Source organism: Apis cerana, linkage group LG6 (genome assembly GCF_029169275.1).
Source record: "Apis cerana isolate GH-2021 linkage group LG6, AcerK_1.0, whole genome shotgun sequence".
Classification (NCBI taxonomy): Eukaryota; Metazoa; Arthropoda; class Insecta; order Hymenoptera; family Apidae; genus Apis; species Apis cerana.
In genome coordinates this window covers 698,062-715,232 of record NC_083857.1, presented here as the reverse complement: position 1 = coordinate 715,232, position 17,171 = coordinate 698,062, and the positions used below count along the sequence as shown (strand labels likewise).

At 20.2% G+C, this 17,171-nt stretch overlaps 1 protein-coding gene and 1 long non-coding RNA gene across 5 annotated transcripts in view; one reads left to right on the top strand and one right to left on the bottom strand.

The window, feature by feature from the left end:
- Positions 1-2,556, top strand: part of LOC107993453 (5-hydroxytryptamine receptor 1) — a 386,084-nt gene extending 383,528 nt beyond the window's left edge. For all 4 annotated transcript variants that reach the window (XM_062075899.1, XM_062075896.1, XM_062075897.1 and 1 more), the window contains one exon: positions 631-2,556. In XM_062075899.1, coding sequence (XP_061931883.1) covers positions 631-1,263 — 633 coding nt within the window. In that variant the 3' untranslated portion in view covers positions 1,264-2,556. The remainder of the gene's footprint in view (positions 1-630) is intronic.
- An 11,903-nt stretch (positions 2,557-14,459) lies between these two features.
- LOC133666195 (uncharacterized) lies at positions 14,460-14,972 on the bottom strand. Its single transcript, XR_009829991.1, has 2 exons — positions 14,889-14,972; positions 14,460-14,820 (listed from the first exon to the last, which is right to left on the bottom strand). It is a non-coding gene; the product is annotated as an uncharacterized LOC133666195 (long non-coding RNA).
- Positions 14,973-17,171: the final 2,199 nt, after the last annotated feature.

Genomic DNA, 17,171 nt, shown 5'->3' with positions numbered 1-17,171 from the left:
CGCCATCTTGAAAACTGTAAAAGTACGCATTCAAAAATTCCTATTGAAAAACCGAACATTCAAAGAACTCCAAACTCTATCGAGCAAATGCATCGATAATAAACTTCAAGTTCAATGAAACTTTACTGAATGAATTAAATTTTAAAAGTGTTTATTTGACCATTTGAATTTTAATCGAATTTCTATTATCTAAATTATTGCATCATTCTATTATATATGCCAATCTATAAATATTTTTATAATATAATAGAAGTAGAAATATATTTTGTATCTTTAATATAAAATAAATAAAAAAATAAATCAATAAATATAAAAAATTAATTTTTTATATTTGCAAAATTATTTTCAAATTGATAACATTTGTCACAATATTATTATATATTTTAAAGAAAATATTTCGTGAAATCTTCTCATAAAAATATCAACTCGTATTGAATAAAAATAGCGAAGAATCGTGACAAATATTAAATAAACTTTCATGATAAATCTAATTATATGAACCTATTTCTTTTGATATATTTATATAAGCAAACTTTTATTATATTTTAATGAAATAATAAATTATAAACTAAAAAACAAAAGAAAGAGAAAAGAAAAAAATTCAATGATTTTTCAATTTTCTTGTTATAGTGTAGTGGTCATACAGTGCGGTGTTTTACTGGTGGTCCTCGCAAAAGTCATGAGTCGCAATGTCCAATGCTTCAGAAGCTCGAGAAGCCCGTCCTCTCTTCATCCACGACAACCACATCGCCGATGACATCGACCAAGTCGACGATTGTGAGAAACCATTTGAACAGCACCTGTAGTGTAACAAATTCGCCGCATCAAAAGAAATTAAGGTTCCATCTAGCAAAAGAAAGGAAAGCCAGCACTACATTAGGAATTATAATGAGCGCTTTCATAGTTTGTTGGTTACCGTTCTTTGTATTAGCCTTGGTCAGGCCATTCCTTAAGAATCCAGATGGTATCCCAGCATTTTTATCCAGTCTATTTCTTTGGCTTGGTTATTGCAACAGTCTATTGAATCCTATCATCTATGCGACTTTGAATAGAGACTTTCGAAAACCGTTCCGCGAAATTCTTTACTTCCGTTGCAGTAATTTGAACCATATGATGAGAGAAGAATTTTATCAGAGCCAATACGGCGATCCTATTAATAATTGCGAGATTAAGGCCGGCGAAATAGATACTGAGCGTCTCAATAATCAAGGTATCGAATCAATCGACATTGCTGCAAACGCTCCTAATGAGAGTTTCCTGTGATCCGGAGATAACCTTGATCGTTGAGCTAATCGCAAGACTCTTGAAATAAATTTGAATCCATCATAATTGATTTTTATTTCGATTTCATGAACAAAACACTGATTGTAGAGTATTCTATAAGTTGATTCGAATACTATAAATTTTTTAAATTTGATTTTCACTATATAATTGTGATGTGATGGTTCATCGCGTTACATATTTAGTGTAAGAAATTAGAAAAATGTGAATTGAATCAAGCTGTATTTTAATTATAAAAAATTCAAAATCTAATTAAAAATAAAATAAAAAATTTTTCCTGAATTAAGTATAGAGTTATATTAATTAAGTATATTGTTAAAAATCGTAATTCCACATTCAATAATCATATATGTTAACACGTTCAATCCGGATAATGACTTAATACATAAATTACTTTATACAAAATAGAGAAGTAATTGTAATGAAATAAATCTTTCATATAATCCGTATAAAACCAAACTTCGTTCAAAATATATAGATAATATAACATAGTTAGAAAATTTATCAATAATTGAAATAATTTTTTCTATTTTAATAATAAAAATTTATTAATATTTGTGATTTTATTTGTAATACAAGTTTTTTGTTTGAAATATAAGTTTGAAATATTGATTAATCAAAAATTTTATTATTATTGAGAATTCTAAAACAAAACTAATAGTATTAATATATAAAGATAATATAATACATATAATATAATATAATTTTAAATGAATTCAATCTCTTTTTTTGATGTAAATAGATGCTATTATTAGTTATCTGTTTGATGCATAATCTAAAAAATGAATCAAACTTCTATATTTTTAGCTCATTGAAAATCCGGGCTGAACATGTTAAAATATTGAATATGTTAAATAATTAATCAATTATGTTAAAAATAGATGCTTGAACAATGGTCGAAGAATCTATACCAGAGATATACAGTTATTGGTTCGATTCAATTTTTCACATGATCAAATGTCCAAACAAAACCTCATTACACCTTTTTGTGACAAGAGAAAAGTGATTTCTGTATTATCTTTGCGAAGTGACAAAAAAAGAAAGAACTTCAAATTGGAACAGACACTTTTTCAACTAAATTAGATCATGTGAAGAGTGCGATATTAAAAAGAAGAATTGTTGAAGAAATTCTCTTAGTTTAAACGTCTCGACTTAGATAATCGAAAATGAAACATTCGAAAAATAGAATGATTAGAAAAGATCGATATTAATATACATTCGCTTAAGGTGTGATATAAGGTGTAACGAATAAAGCAAAGTTCATGTTTCGAAAAATCATGTTATATTATGTACAGAACATATGATAAACTAATTTGTGTAGTGTCGTATTAATAATCCTGAAATATGTAATTAAAAAAAAATGAAACATGTTTTGAAAATAAGGATTCTTCCGATTTAAATAACATAAAAACGTGTCTACCAGTGCATTCGGTTCTTCGGATAATTTTGATGATTCAATTGAAGACAAAATAGTCAAAGCATGCGTTTCTGAATAGTTCAATTAAAAATCGTTGATATTAATTCATAGGTATATATAGAAGATACAAAATGTATATTTTAAAATTTAAGAATAATTTATGAAAAAGAAATTTTGTTAGATTTTTCTTTATATTATTTCTGCAATGGAATATTTATTAATTATAATTAAATAATATAATTGAATTACATTATTTAAGAAAATTTGATATGAAAAATCTTAAAAATAATTATATTTGATAAAGGGATTTTGGCTTAATACGACTTATAAAAAAAGGAATATGATATTTCAATCCAATTTTCAACAAATTATTAAAATTTTTAAAATATAGAATTATTAAAATATAGAAAATTAATAATTTAATTTTCAATATGAATGAAATATTCTATTTTATTCAATTTTATTTTTAAGAATACTGTATAAAAATTATCGATAAAATTGTAGAAAGAAAAAAAAATATAGAAAAAAAAATAACAAAGAATACATTAATAATTGTAAGCAAAATTTAATATGAAAAAAAAATGAAAGAAATAAATATCGATGGAAGTATGAATTGAAAAAACGAATTGAAAAATTATTCGTAATATACAACAAAAAATATCGAGAATTATTGTATTTCTTATATTTTTGAAATACGATTATAAAATATGTTTTTTATTTGAATTGTTAATGATACAATGATAAAAATTATTTCGAAAAATGATGAAAAATAATTGAAATAAAATAATTGAAAATTAAACAAAATATTATTTTTATGAAAAAAAGAACTATAATATTTAAGATAAAATAATTATGTATTTCCAAAATTTAAAGATATAAAATAAGAGGATTGGATTAAATACAAATAAGGTAAACATAGAAAGAAAAATAGATCAATATTTTGAATAGAATTGAAACAAACGTGAGAATATTTAGAAGAGAAGGTGATAGTGCATCGAGGAATTTCAGATATATCCTTGGGCTAGAGACCACAATCGATCGGAAGCAGATGAAATTGAATTTTCAGCATTGCCAACGGGCTAACACGGATGTGCGGGGAATCTTTAAATTTTCATGGCGTTCAAAAATGAAAAATGAAAAATTTATGTCGCACTAGTGGACATATCCTATCTAAACAGACAAACAAAAATTAAAGGAAAAAACGATAATAGGAAATCTATAATCCTTTTAAGAAAAACAATGATTGATTTTGAAAAATGAAAATTGAAAACTTGAATGATAATTTTAAAGATTTAGTAATATGAAAAAAAAAGAAATTTAAAAGATCATTATAATAAATAAAATTTATAAATGTTAGTTTATTTGTATTTCTTTTTTAAATTATTTTTTTATAAAATTAAAAACAAAGTAAATCACTATGTATATACGTTGTATATCTGTAATATATAGAAATAATCGATTATAATACAAAAACAAAAAAATATTATTAAAATATATTTTAAAAAAGCAAGATAAATTTGATGAAAAAAAAATAAGTAAAAAAAATATACATACAATTGATTGAAATTGACAAAAATAAAAAAACAAAGCTATAGTTAATTTAAATCAAGACTAGACAGAATCCGAATTAAAAAGTCAAATTGTAACTAAATTAAACTTGGAAAATTTACCAACATGTATTTACTAGCAGAGTATATAGCGTATAGAGTATATAGTATCAAAACCTTCTACAAAAAAAACAAAAAGAATGATTTTCAAATAAATATACTTTCACGATTGCTCTGAAAAATCTGTGATTTTTATAAAACATTTCTGTCATGACAATCTTTAAAAGTAAACAAAAAATAATGCTATTTTAAAATTATTTGATAAAATCAATATTAAAAATCTTAATTATGTAAAAAAAAAGAATCGAAAAAAACATGCATGTATCTAAATCATCCCATAAATAAAATTGTTTTAGGGACTCAATTTTAATTATAAAAAATTATTTATAATTAAAATATTATAATTACATATATATTTTATAATTATATATAAAATATTTATTATAAAACTTTAAAATGAAATCAATTAATGTTTATTATAATATTGTTCGACCAGTTAAAATAATAATAGTAAATATTGAATAATATAATCAATAAATAATATAGATATTTAATATAGATATTATTTCCATTATGTTATTTTACTAACAGTAAACTAACAGTAATAATATTAAACAGTAATAACTTTCAAATATATTTTATTTATAATAGAATCTTTTGAACAACTTTTAAAATCTTTAAAAATATAGATTACATAAATTATCATTAATAGAGTTTTTCAATAATTCAATACTTTCATAAAACAAATAATTATTTAAAAAAGAAAATTTAAAATTAACTTATTTAATAAATTTTTTAAAATATCTTATCTAAGATTTTTATTTTTTAAGATATATTGAAATATTTTAAGTTCTTTACGTCCATTAAATAAAATTAGAAAACTCTATATGTTTTGTAAAGATTCAGAATTAAATCTAATTTATTTCTTCTCTCTTTTTATAATAAAAACATTATGAAAAAAATAAAAAAAAATTTTAATCTTCAATAAAATAATATATTGAAATATTAAATAGTATATAATATATATAAAATAATATTTGAAATATTAAATAGAATATTTTAACTGAAAGGCAGACGATAGTGAATACTTTAATATATTAATAATTAAAAATAAATACAATTTTTATTATTATTATTATTTTTTGAAAATAAGTTTTTAAAACTATATTATTTATGAGATAATTTAATATACTTTATTATTATTACACTTCATAATTGATTTAAGGCGTATTAATGTATAATAAAATCAATAAAGAAACTTCTCTCAAATACATTATGTAGTTATATCGATTAAGATTCGAGTTTCTGAAGTCATGTGATCAGTTTGCCTAGACAATATTTAAGTAATGGCACGTAGAGAAGCAACAATGAATTTTGCAAGACATTAGGAGTAATTGGGATCGGTTTAATTCTGATCAAGACGAACACAATGGCAAAATCCAATCCGAAAATTCAGTTATGAACGATGGTTTAGCACACACAAATCTCTTCGAAATATTCGCCGATCAGAAGATATGCAAACAAACGATAATAATTTTCTTAAGCTATTAAATAATAAATAATAAATTATATTTCAATGATTATCATTTTACTAATTTAAGATAAAATAATTTTTATTGAATCTAATTTTGCTATGTTTGAAAATATTTCACATTCGATTTATTTGATTATTATATGAAACGTACAATATTATTACATTTAATTTTCAATTATGAATTTAATTCACAAATTCAATACAAAGACAATCGCAATTAAAAAAAATTTAAATCATCTTAAAAAATTTTAAAAACTATAACTTGAAATTTTTATTTAAATGTTTGAACATTATTTTACATATAAATTTAACATTTTTATTAATAGATAAAAATGTAAAACTTTATATTTTGAATCGATAAATATATCGCAAGTTTATTGACTTTACAACATGATAGATAAAAATAAATTTATACTATATTATATAAATTTATACTATTATGGGTTAAATTATTTCATTAATTTATCACCATTATTTATTTTTATTACAATGTTGATATTTATATAACTTTATAATTTTCGCATTTTATGCTTTTGAAATATATATGTATATAATGTTTTGTTATTTGTTATTTATTTATTTTTTATTATTTAAATTTTGAAAAATAATAATTAATTTATAATATTTATGATATTAATGCATTAAAGATTATTTTAAAAGTAATTTTAAAAATAATTTAATTTTAAAACAAAAATAATATCTTATTTAAAATAAAAATAAAAATTATAAATTTTATATTTTTTTATCTGTTATTTTTGAAGTCGTAAAAAAAATTTTTTTTAAAAATAATACTTCTTTTTAGATATGCTTCTGAATATAAAGCTGTATCTTTCTTTTTAAAATTAATGCATTATCGTATACTTACATAATTTACAAATTATACAAATTATAAAAATGACAAGATTAATTCGTTCTCATCCTTTAATCAATTCATTCTTGAGATTTTTTCTTATTAATATTAGCTAATTTAGTCAATACAAAATTGTAATAGTTTCCTTTTGCATTCAAAAATATATATAAGGGTTAATACGAATTCAATTGACTGAATGTGAATTCGCCAAAATCCATGAAAGCAATAGGGAAATGTAAAGCATAAACGTGATAGACTTCCACAAAACAGACGATGAATCTTCTGATTTGAATCTTTTCACATTCATAAGAAAGACTTCGTAAATATATATTAAAATCGTGATATATAATATTATACCACAATCTATTACCAGCTGGAAAAGTAAAATCAATATATAGTATTTGTTTACATGTGAAATAAAACATGATCAATAAAATATGATCAATCTATGATATTAAATCTACATTAAATATTTTCTTTTTTTTTTGTAATATTGAAAATGATTGGAATTATTGATTAGAAAAAATAAAAATGCAATACTACATCTTATAATAAAATGATTTTAGAAAGTGAATATATTAGATTTTTAATGATATTGAATATTGAAGATATTTTATTGAGAGAGAAATATTCTATTGAGAGAGATGATATGCAATTTTTAATAAATTTGTTTTCATTATTTTTTCGAAAGTAATTTATTTTTTTTTAATGAATATGAAGGAAATTATTATTATCTTTTATTTTTTTTTTCATAAAATAATAAACTTTTTACAGAAATTAATTATTTTTTAAAATCTAATAAATTCCAATTAAACTTTTATTATATTATTATATTATATTATTATATTATTATAATTTAATCAATTAACTCAAATTAATTTTCAAAATAATCACATCAATGTTAATAATTTTGAAAAAAGTGTTTTCTTTTGAAATTTTATTGCAATAAAATATGATAAATTTAATTTATATTAATATAATAAATTTTTTATAATTTTAGAAAGCTTTATATGTATGTAAAGAGCTTCATTTAAATAAATTATAATAAATATTTTTTATATAAAAAATGAAAGAAATTTAAACGCATGTTAAATTATTATATGATTCAAGAAATTTATTTAAACTATTGTTATATATAGCAAATATACAAACCATCACTGGTAGATGCGTTATCAAAAAATATATAAATAAATTAAATAACTATGTAGATATAATCATGCATGGTGCTAATAAAGAGAATCATTCCAATAAACGGCGATAATTCATGATAAAAATAATTTGATGATAAAATCGAATTTAAAAAATGATCGGGTCGAAACTTTGTAGAAATGTTTAACAGTATTACAAAAAGATATTTTTATATTCAATCGTTACGTTTCCTTTGAATATTTTATTATACCAAAACATTTATTATACTAATAGTATTACAATATTTATTACGTATATTTATGTATAATAAATATAATAAGAATAATAATACATGTCGTATCATGTATTAAAAGAATTAAACATTTATTATAGAAATAAATTATTATATAAATTGTGCTATTGTAATATATATAAAATTTAAAATTATTTTATTTAGGATTACATTATATAAAATTATTATATTTTTATTTATTTTTTATTTATATAATATTTATTTTTTCATTTATAAAATATATTATGTCATATTCAAAATATGATTAAAAATTGATAGTTAATAATGCAATGAAATTATAAATATTAATTATTATAATTATTAAAAATATACATGAATAATTAACAATAGTTGGGATTAGTCACAATTATATTATTGATAATTAGAAAACTGATTATTAATAAATAAAAATTTGCAAGTACAAGTCTTAAGCTACTATTAGTAGCTAATAGTCTGAAATTTGCTTATAAATATTGCATCTTTAATGCATCTATTTAGTACAACATAGATGAAAGCTCTAATGATATCGTAATTATTAATATTTACTTGTAAATATTTACTGAATGGCTAATCTACGATAATTTTAAATATATCTACATCTTTTTGATATTCAATTTAAGTACAAAAATCAATTGCAAAGAAATATACTTTAAATTAAAAAAAAGAAATAGAAGTATTTGAAAGGTGATATTCTCAAATCTAATAAATAAAAAAAAAACTTCACATTAAATGAAAAACATAAGAAAAAAATTAAATAAGTATAAGTTTTTTATCTTTTTTTTATTAAGTTTTATTTATCAAACTATTTCTTTGTACGCTATTATAATTATGATGAAGTTTTTTTTTATTTTTTTATTTTTAATATATTAAAGCAATTTTTATCTAAAATATCGCCTTAAATGACTGAAAATCAATAAAATAGATTTATGAAATTTTTTTCCTATGATTTTTATATTATTAAATACATATTTAACAAAAATTTGAATTTTTATAATCAATAATACGTATTCCGATTCATTAATATTTCATAAAATGAACTCAATGTATTTGAAACCCGTATATTCAGGAACATATTTACATAATTTTTTACGAACATAGTGGAAAATTTTAATTGTAATTATTTATGGTACAATAATATTTTTTTGAAGTTGCGATCCGATGGAAATTTAAATTTAGCATAAATTAAAACGATAATTGCCACGAACGTTATATGGTTCTATAAGATATAAAAATTCCTATAAGGATACTTATGTATTTAGAAAACAATGTAAAATCATCAATTGAATAGATTTTAATAAATACTATTGTCAGAAAATTTATCACAATTTGCAGGTGATAATTGCCATATCGTTTATTTAATTCTTCGTTTCAAGTTATTAATTGAAAGACAAAAAATACATTTCATTGATTATATATATATATATATACACATAGTTTATATATAGTAAATATATAAATAATAAGTATGAATGTTTTTTTAATAAAATTGAAAAAAGAAATTAATAAAAATAAAACAGACCAATTAAAATTTTGCAAATTAAATATTTTATTGAAAATAAATGTTTAATTATTGAAAATCCATAATATTAAAATATATTAAAATAATATTAAATAATTTATAAGTTATAAATTTATAATTTGTTCTAATTCTTTAAAAAAAATTTATATAATATATTTATTTAATGTAATGTATATTTATTATTTCTTATTATTATTTAATATAATGTATAATTTAATTTCTCAATTTTATATTATTATCAGATAATTAAATTCTTTTCTTTTATTTATAATAGCTAGACTTCTTTAGATTTCCAATGTTATCTTTCATAGTTTTTTAGATTAAATTTTACTATGTTTCCATTATCTTTAATTTGAATCTTTTTCTGGCATTCTCAATTACTTTAATTAATTTTGTTGCAGTTTAAAATATTTTAAATTTTTTAAATTTTAAATTTTTAATTATCCTATATTTTCCTATATTTTTTAAGAAACTTTTCTATATTTTTATTTCCAATAATTTAGATTTCCATTATCGTAATTTATGAATTTATTAATTTGCATATTTTTAATTATTTTAAATTGATATCATTTTATTTTAATTTACTATTTTTTATTTCAAATTTTGTTATATATTTTTATGTCATATATTTTTTTAAAATATTATAATTGCATTATAATTTAATTTTTTTTAATTTAAATTTAATTATTTATTTAATTTAAATTTATTATAAATTCATTCTGTTTTATGTTTTCATTTATCGAATCAACAATTTCTTATTTTCTTTGATTTCATATATCTTCATTTTTCAAAAAAGTTCTGATATATTTTTTTTTAAATTAAAACTTTTTTTTTTAAATTTAAAAAATTATCTCTAAAACTTCTTTAAATTAATAAAAATGTAATATTATTTAAACTTTTCGCTTACTTTTCAATTATATCAAATTTGAAAGTATTTATCATCATTTTCATTCATCTTCAATTACAAAATTCTTGTAATTAGAAAATTGTAAATTAGAAAATTCTTGTTTTAATTAATTTAATCATATTTTTTTCATAATAATTTTTAAAAGAAAAATAAATTTCAGATTAATTTGCAAAAGAAGAAAACGATTCAAATTAATTTACAAAAATTTATAAAAAATTCAAAAAAATTATCAAGATTAAAATTTTAAAAGAAAATAAAATTTGAAAAGAATAAATATATAACAAAAAATAAATATAAAATAATAAATAATATATACATAAATTAAACGCTTGAAACGATGAATTAAATTATTAAAGTATAATATATTATTAAAATCATTTGAAATTCAACATTATCAAGCTCATTGTTCATTAAATCTTTCGACGAACTGGACTTTCAAACCAAGGATGGAAAACGTATCATTAGCTAGACAATCCTAAACGTTTCTTATGCGAGATGTTTGTATATAACATAAATCAAAAATATATTAAGATAATAATATGTATTTGTTGGTAAAAATCGATTGTATAATGAAATCAAAATCTCTTCTTTGATAAAGAAGATTTCGTTTCGTTATTTGCAGAAATTTCCAAACAGTTTGAAAAAATATTTAAAAAAAAAATTAAAAGTCAATGAAATAAAAAAATAATTACATGAAACAATAGATGAATGTTTGGAAATCGCTATGTTAAATGGATGTATAATTGAATATAAAGATTTAGATAAAGAAAATGAATAAGAATTTTGATTCATATAGATAAAATCGTTTCTTAAAATAGCAAATTAGATACAACCTTTAAAAGCATAAACATCGAATCGATTTAAAATGTTATAAAACTTAATAAATATGTTCAATGGCAAAATTATTTATTATATTACTTATATGAAATATTTGATTATAAAATAAATAAGAATAAAATATAAAATAAAAATTTTACTTTTTGAAATATTAGATTTCATTGCAATTTATGCAAAATTTATGCAGAATAACAGAGCAGTAATATTAATATCATAGTATTAATGATGAAATTTAAGAATAATGTTTGAAATTTTTTATATCATACGTAATCATAAATGAAAATAAAAAAAGAAAGATTCTATAGAAGAATATTAGATTTACAGTTTCAATCAGAATATAATCTTAATAGATACTATTAAAAAGAAATGACTTTTTATTTTCGACTCGGAAGATCGATAAAAATAAGATAGATGAAAATAAAATCATAGAATTATAATATAAGAATGAAAAGATTATAAAACATAAGATTAAGATTAAAAGGTTGAAAAAAACTTAAATGCTTTAAAGGTTGATATCTTGTAATCTATGAATTATAAAAATTAACTATTTATATTAGATTTTTCGAGACATTCTTATTTGAACCTGATAGAAATTGTTATCTTTAAATGATATTGTTATTCCTTGAAATCGAATTGTTACCGACAAAATCTCTATCGATATATAATATTTATGGCTAAATAATTAAATAATTAAATTTTTTTTCATTTCATCCGAACAATAACGATTTTTGAGACGGAATAATCATCTAAGTTTGATTTTCTTCTTCGAATTTATTAATAAAAATGAAATAATAAGAACGACAAAAAAAATTAATGATAAAGGAATAGAAAAATACGCAAAAGATTTAATAAAAAATGTATGAATTCATACTGTAATTAAACGATAAACGAAAATACATACATGATCGATGTCGTTATAGTTAAAATGATGTCTTAGGAAATAAAAAATTAGAAAATAATGCATAACAATTTTAGGACATCTAAAAATCTCCTAGAAATTCGAACATAAATCTCTATTGAATTTTTGTTTTCGAATGAAAGAATATGCGCAAAAATTAGTCGAAGATAACCGAAGAAATAATAAAAAAATAATCATAAATCGATGTTATATATGATTACATGATTATGATCATTTTATAAATGTTTGCGAATTATATCATTTCACATTATCGTGTCGCTCGCAAAATCGGACAATTAAATGAATATCTAAGATAATAAATCGAAAAAAAATTAAATAAAAATATTAATATAAATTTAACATGTAATTTTATTGTTTAAAAATATTTTAATATTAAAATGATTAAAAATTAAAAATTAATTTATTAATATTAATTTACTAATATAAATTAACTAAAACAATAATTTACTAATAATTTATTATATAAACTAAAATTAATTTATAATATGTATAATAATATTCGCTATAATAAAAAATATTTAAATAAAAATGTTTTGATTAAAATTAGAATTTTATAATTAAAATCAATCATTAGCATAAATAATAAAATATTTAATTGCTTGATGCATAGTTATATTAATTAATTTCTCGATTAATATAGTAAATATAAAGCAATAAAAATATATAATTTCAGAAAAATATATATTATATATATAATATTATATATAATAATATTTATATATATTATATATATATAAATAAATTATAAAAAAAGAAAAATTAATATTTTTAATTTATTTCTATTTTAATTTAATTTATTTATAAAATACGATTAAATTTAAAAAAATACATTAATTACTTCTTAAAGAATATTTCTTAATTTCAAAAAATATAAATAAGTTATTAAGAATAAATAACTCTAATTAATATGTAAAAATCTATTCATGAATTAATAACTTTGATCTACTGCCATATGTCATGTATATATTATATAAAAAGATATATAATATAAAAAGAAAAATAATAATGATTTTTTAATTAAATTCATCCTTTGAAAGATTAAAATATTATATTATTTTTTCGCATATTATGTGAAAAACTCGTTCTTATATAACTCAATGAAACAAATATAACATACATTATAAATAAAAATTTATAAATAAAATTGTAAATAAAATAACAAAAAAGAAGATATATCTGAAATGGAATTATATATATAAGTATTCTGATTCAAGAGTTATAGAAAATATCTGATATACATATATAATTTATATAGAGAAGACAATCTGATATACATATAAAAGTGTGCAATCCAAATTTAAAAATAACAGAACACAATATATCCTTAATATTTCATATAATAGCAAAAATGATCTGAAAATTTTGACCGATATTACGAGCGATTAAAACGATATTACAATAGAAAAAAATGCAAAGATTTATATAATTTTGTCCATATTTTGTCAGTATTTTTGATATTACATAAATTAATAACTTCCTTATTACATTTACGTCGTAAAGTGTAATTATACGATTTCATCATGATGCGATTTCAGTTTTTCTGATATTCTTCGGAAAAGTTATTGAAAGACAAATGGTGTATCTCACGCGATAAAAATTAAAATCGATTTACTTTAACCGACAGTCTTAGACATTCTTATATGAATGTAATAACATTCGATCACACGTGATTATTCTCTGTACATAAGAATAGAGCACAAAACTTTTTATGTATGATCTTGTATTCGAATCGCGACGACCGTATACAGCGAATCGATGCGGGGGACTACGAATATTCTAAAATAAATATTGTGATGACTGAAGAAAATTGATAATTCTATCATATAACCTAACCTTTTTTTCTTTTGTTGATATATTATTTTTCCTTAATTTTTTCAAATTTTTTTATCAAATATATTGAAACAATATATATAATTCATATATAATTCAAACATATAGAATTTTATTTAATATTCGTTTAATTATTTAATTAATTTATTCGTTTTATAATTTATATTATAATTTATATTTAATATAATATAATTTATATTTAATATTATACATAATTTTTATTTAAATTTTATATTTATTTAACTGTTCCGTAATAATAATATTGTAATGATGATGGACATGAGTTAATAGCTGGATATTTGTAAAATGCTCTTCGACATATCGTAACAAGTGATATATTTCTTAAAGATGAATGGATTATATTATTGATTATAATAATATTATTGATATATGTACGTACACGTGTCTATAAGAGTTGGATTTCTCACAATTTTACAGTAAGTAATCGTGTCCGACAGACAGATTCTATTTCGTGTTCTCGAAAATTCTTTCTCAGTTAAATTAGAAGGAAATCACAATTTCTTGGTGAGGCATACCAATAACTAATTTTCGTGACATTCCCAAATTAGAGGAAAATTCTTCGCTTGAGATGACATAATCTATATACAAAGATGTTTGTATACGAAGATAAATAGAAACAGAATAACATATCTTTTTTAGATTTTCTCGAATGGATGCTAGTCTCCGAGTCAACCGTATCTAAAAAATATTGCTTTTAGGCCATATATTGCGTAGCCAGACTGGATTATGTCAAAATATATAATTACAAGGGTCGATTAAAGTCTTAAAAACGATAAACCTTTCAGCCAACATCATTCCTTATTCAGTTCCAAGAAAGGTCTGCGTGCCTAATAACAAAAAAAGAATTTCTATTATTTCTATAACAGAAAAAATATTTTTCAAATAAGCTGTTTATAAATTTCGTGAACGATAAGTGTTCGCGAACATATTATTTATCAATAATTATTTATTTATTATAAAGCAACCATATCCAAGATATCTAACATGCAGTCTAAGTATATATTCACATTTTGTTAAATGATATAAATTATTTAAGTAATAATGTCAGTTTTAAAATCATAATATTTTAAATTATTAATTCAAAACCTTATTAATCAAAATTCTATGATCATGTTTGAATCTTTTAAAAATTTCAGACTCCTTTAAAAATTAGTCTCTTAAAGTTTTATGTTTTTAAAATTATCAAAGTATTTCATTTTTGGGATGATGTCATATGAAATCTCTTGGTTTCACAATGAGTTGATGCTGTTTCCATATTTTTATATTTATTGATCAACTATTGATCGATATATCAGCTTCATAATCATGCCAGATATTCTAAAATCTATCGAGTCGAATAATATCTTTATGACGATGGCATCTTAAGGGATATTAAATACAATTTTTCAGAATTCTCGTTTTATAATTCTTTATTCCATATGGTATTAAGTACTTATCATTATTAATCAATACCAATTATCATTACTATCATTACATTGTTTTCTTATATATTTGCTTTATCTCAATTCTACTCATTTTTATTTCATACTATTTTATTTCGTTTCTATTTAAATAAATAATCTTTGTTTTCATATTCTTATTTTTCTTATTATATTTTTCTTATTATTTATGATTTTTAATTTTAGTATTTATATATTATTTGTATTCACGCCCGCTACAATATTATTATAATAATGATGATGGATTGTTAATTGCATGTATACATGTATCGAATGCTCTTTTGACTAAGATGTATATGTGTGTGTGAAGAAACTAATGTTGATGACTATTAATTTATTTCTTAAAAATGAGTGGACTGTATAAGTGGTTACATGCGGAGCGCGTGTAATATAAGAAAGCAAAGTCTCTCATAATGTCACAGCAGATAATCATCCGACGATCAGAACACGATGTAATGTTAGAAAAAAACTATATAATTGTCGTCCAGTAGTCAAACTATATATAGTCGAACTATGACATGTCCATCATAAGATTTTCTTCATCAAAGAAATTCGTGCCCTCAGAAAATCTCTTTCTAGTTCAATTGGGAGGATTTCAATTTCTCAGTGAGTATATTAATAATCAATAACATCGCAATCAGTGCCTAATAACTCGCAATATCTCCAAGAGGAAAATTAAAATGATGATGATTGCTATTAAATCAATCATGTCTGAAATATCATCCTTACAATCAGATTTCGCTCCAGTTATACTGAAATATATCAAAAATATACAATTATAAATATCGATTAAACTTTTAAAAATGATAGTTTTCTCAAATAATATCATTTTTTATTTAAGCTTAATAGAAATTTGCGAGTGATAATTATTACAGAAAAAGAATTTCTATGAGGAATTCCGAATAACCTGTTTATAAATCTCGCAAGCAATAATACTACGAATAATTTGCGTACGATTTTTTAATAACGAATCATCCAAACATATATATATATATATATATATAAAATTTCAAAAGACCGATTGACAATTAAAAAGATTTAGAAAAAAGAGTAAACTTCAAATATAAAATTTTAGCTTGAAATATTTATTAGTTTTCGATATAATAATGAAAAAATTTTAATATTATATATTGAACAACTTATACAGATGTGAATATAATTATTTTTGCTATAAAAATCATCATTAAATATTTATGTAATGTTCTGTATAGTTTTCAATTGCTTTTATCAAAAATCGCAAATATTAGCAATCTTTTCATGCTTTTAAATTCTAACTTAACCTATTACTTATTACGAGTTCGTTTCTATTTAAAGTATGCTCAAAATAATAGCAATTGTCTATATAGTAATCTTTTTTCTATTACTGCCCGAGAACATCGTATATGACATTTGATAAGTTGAACATGTTTTTTCTTCAAATTTTGTAAAAACGAATAATCAAATCTAATAAATTATAAATAAAACATTACACGGATATGAAGCTAGATGTCATTAGTTATTCAATATTCGATTACAATTATTACAATAAAGATTATTATATTAATAACATTTGGATAAGCAGTATAAGTAATAATCCAGTGTATTAATAAT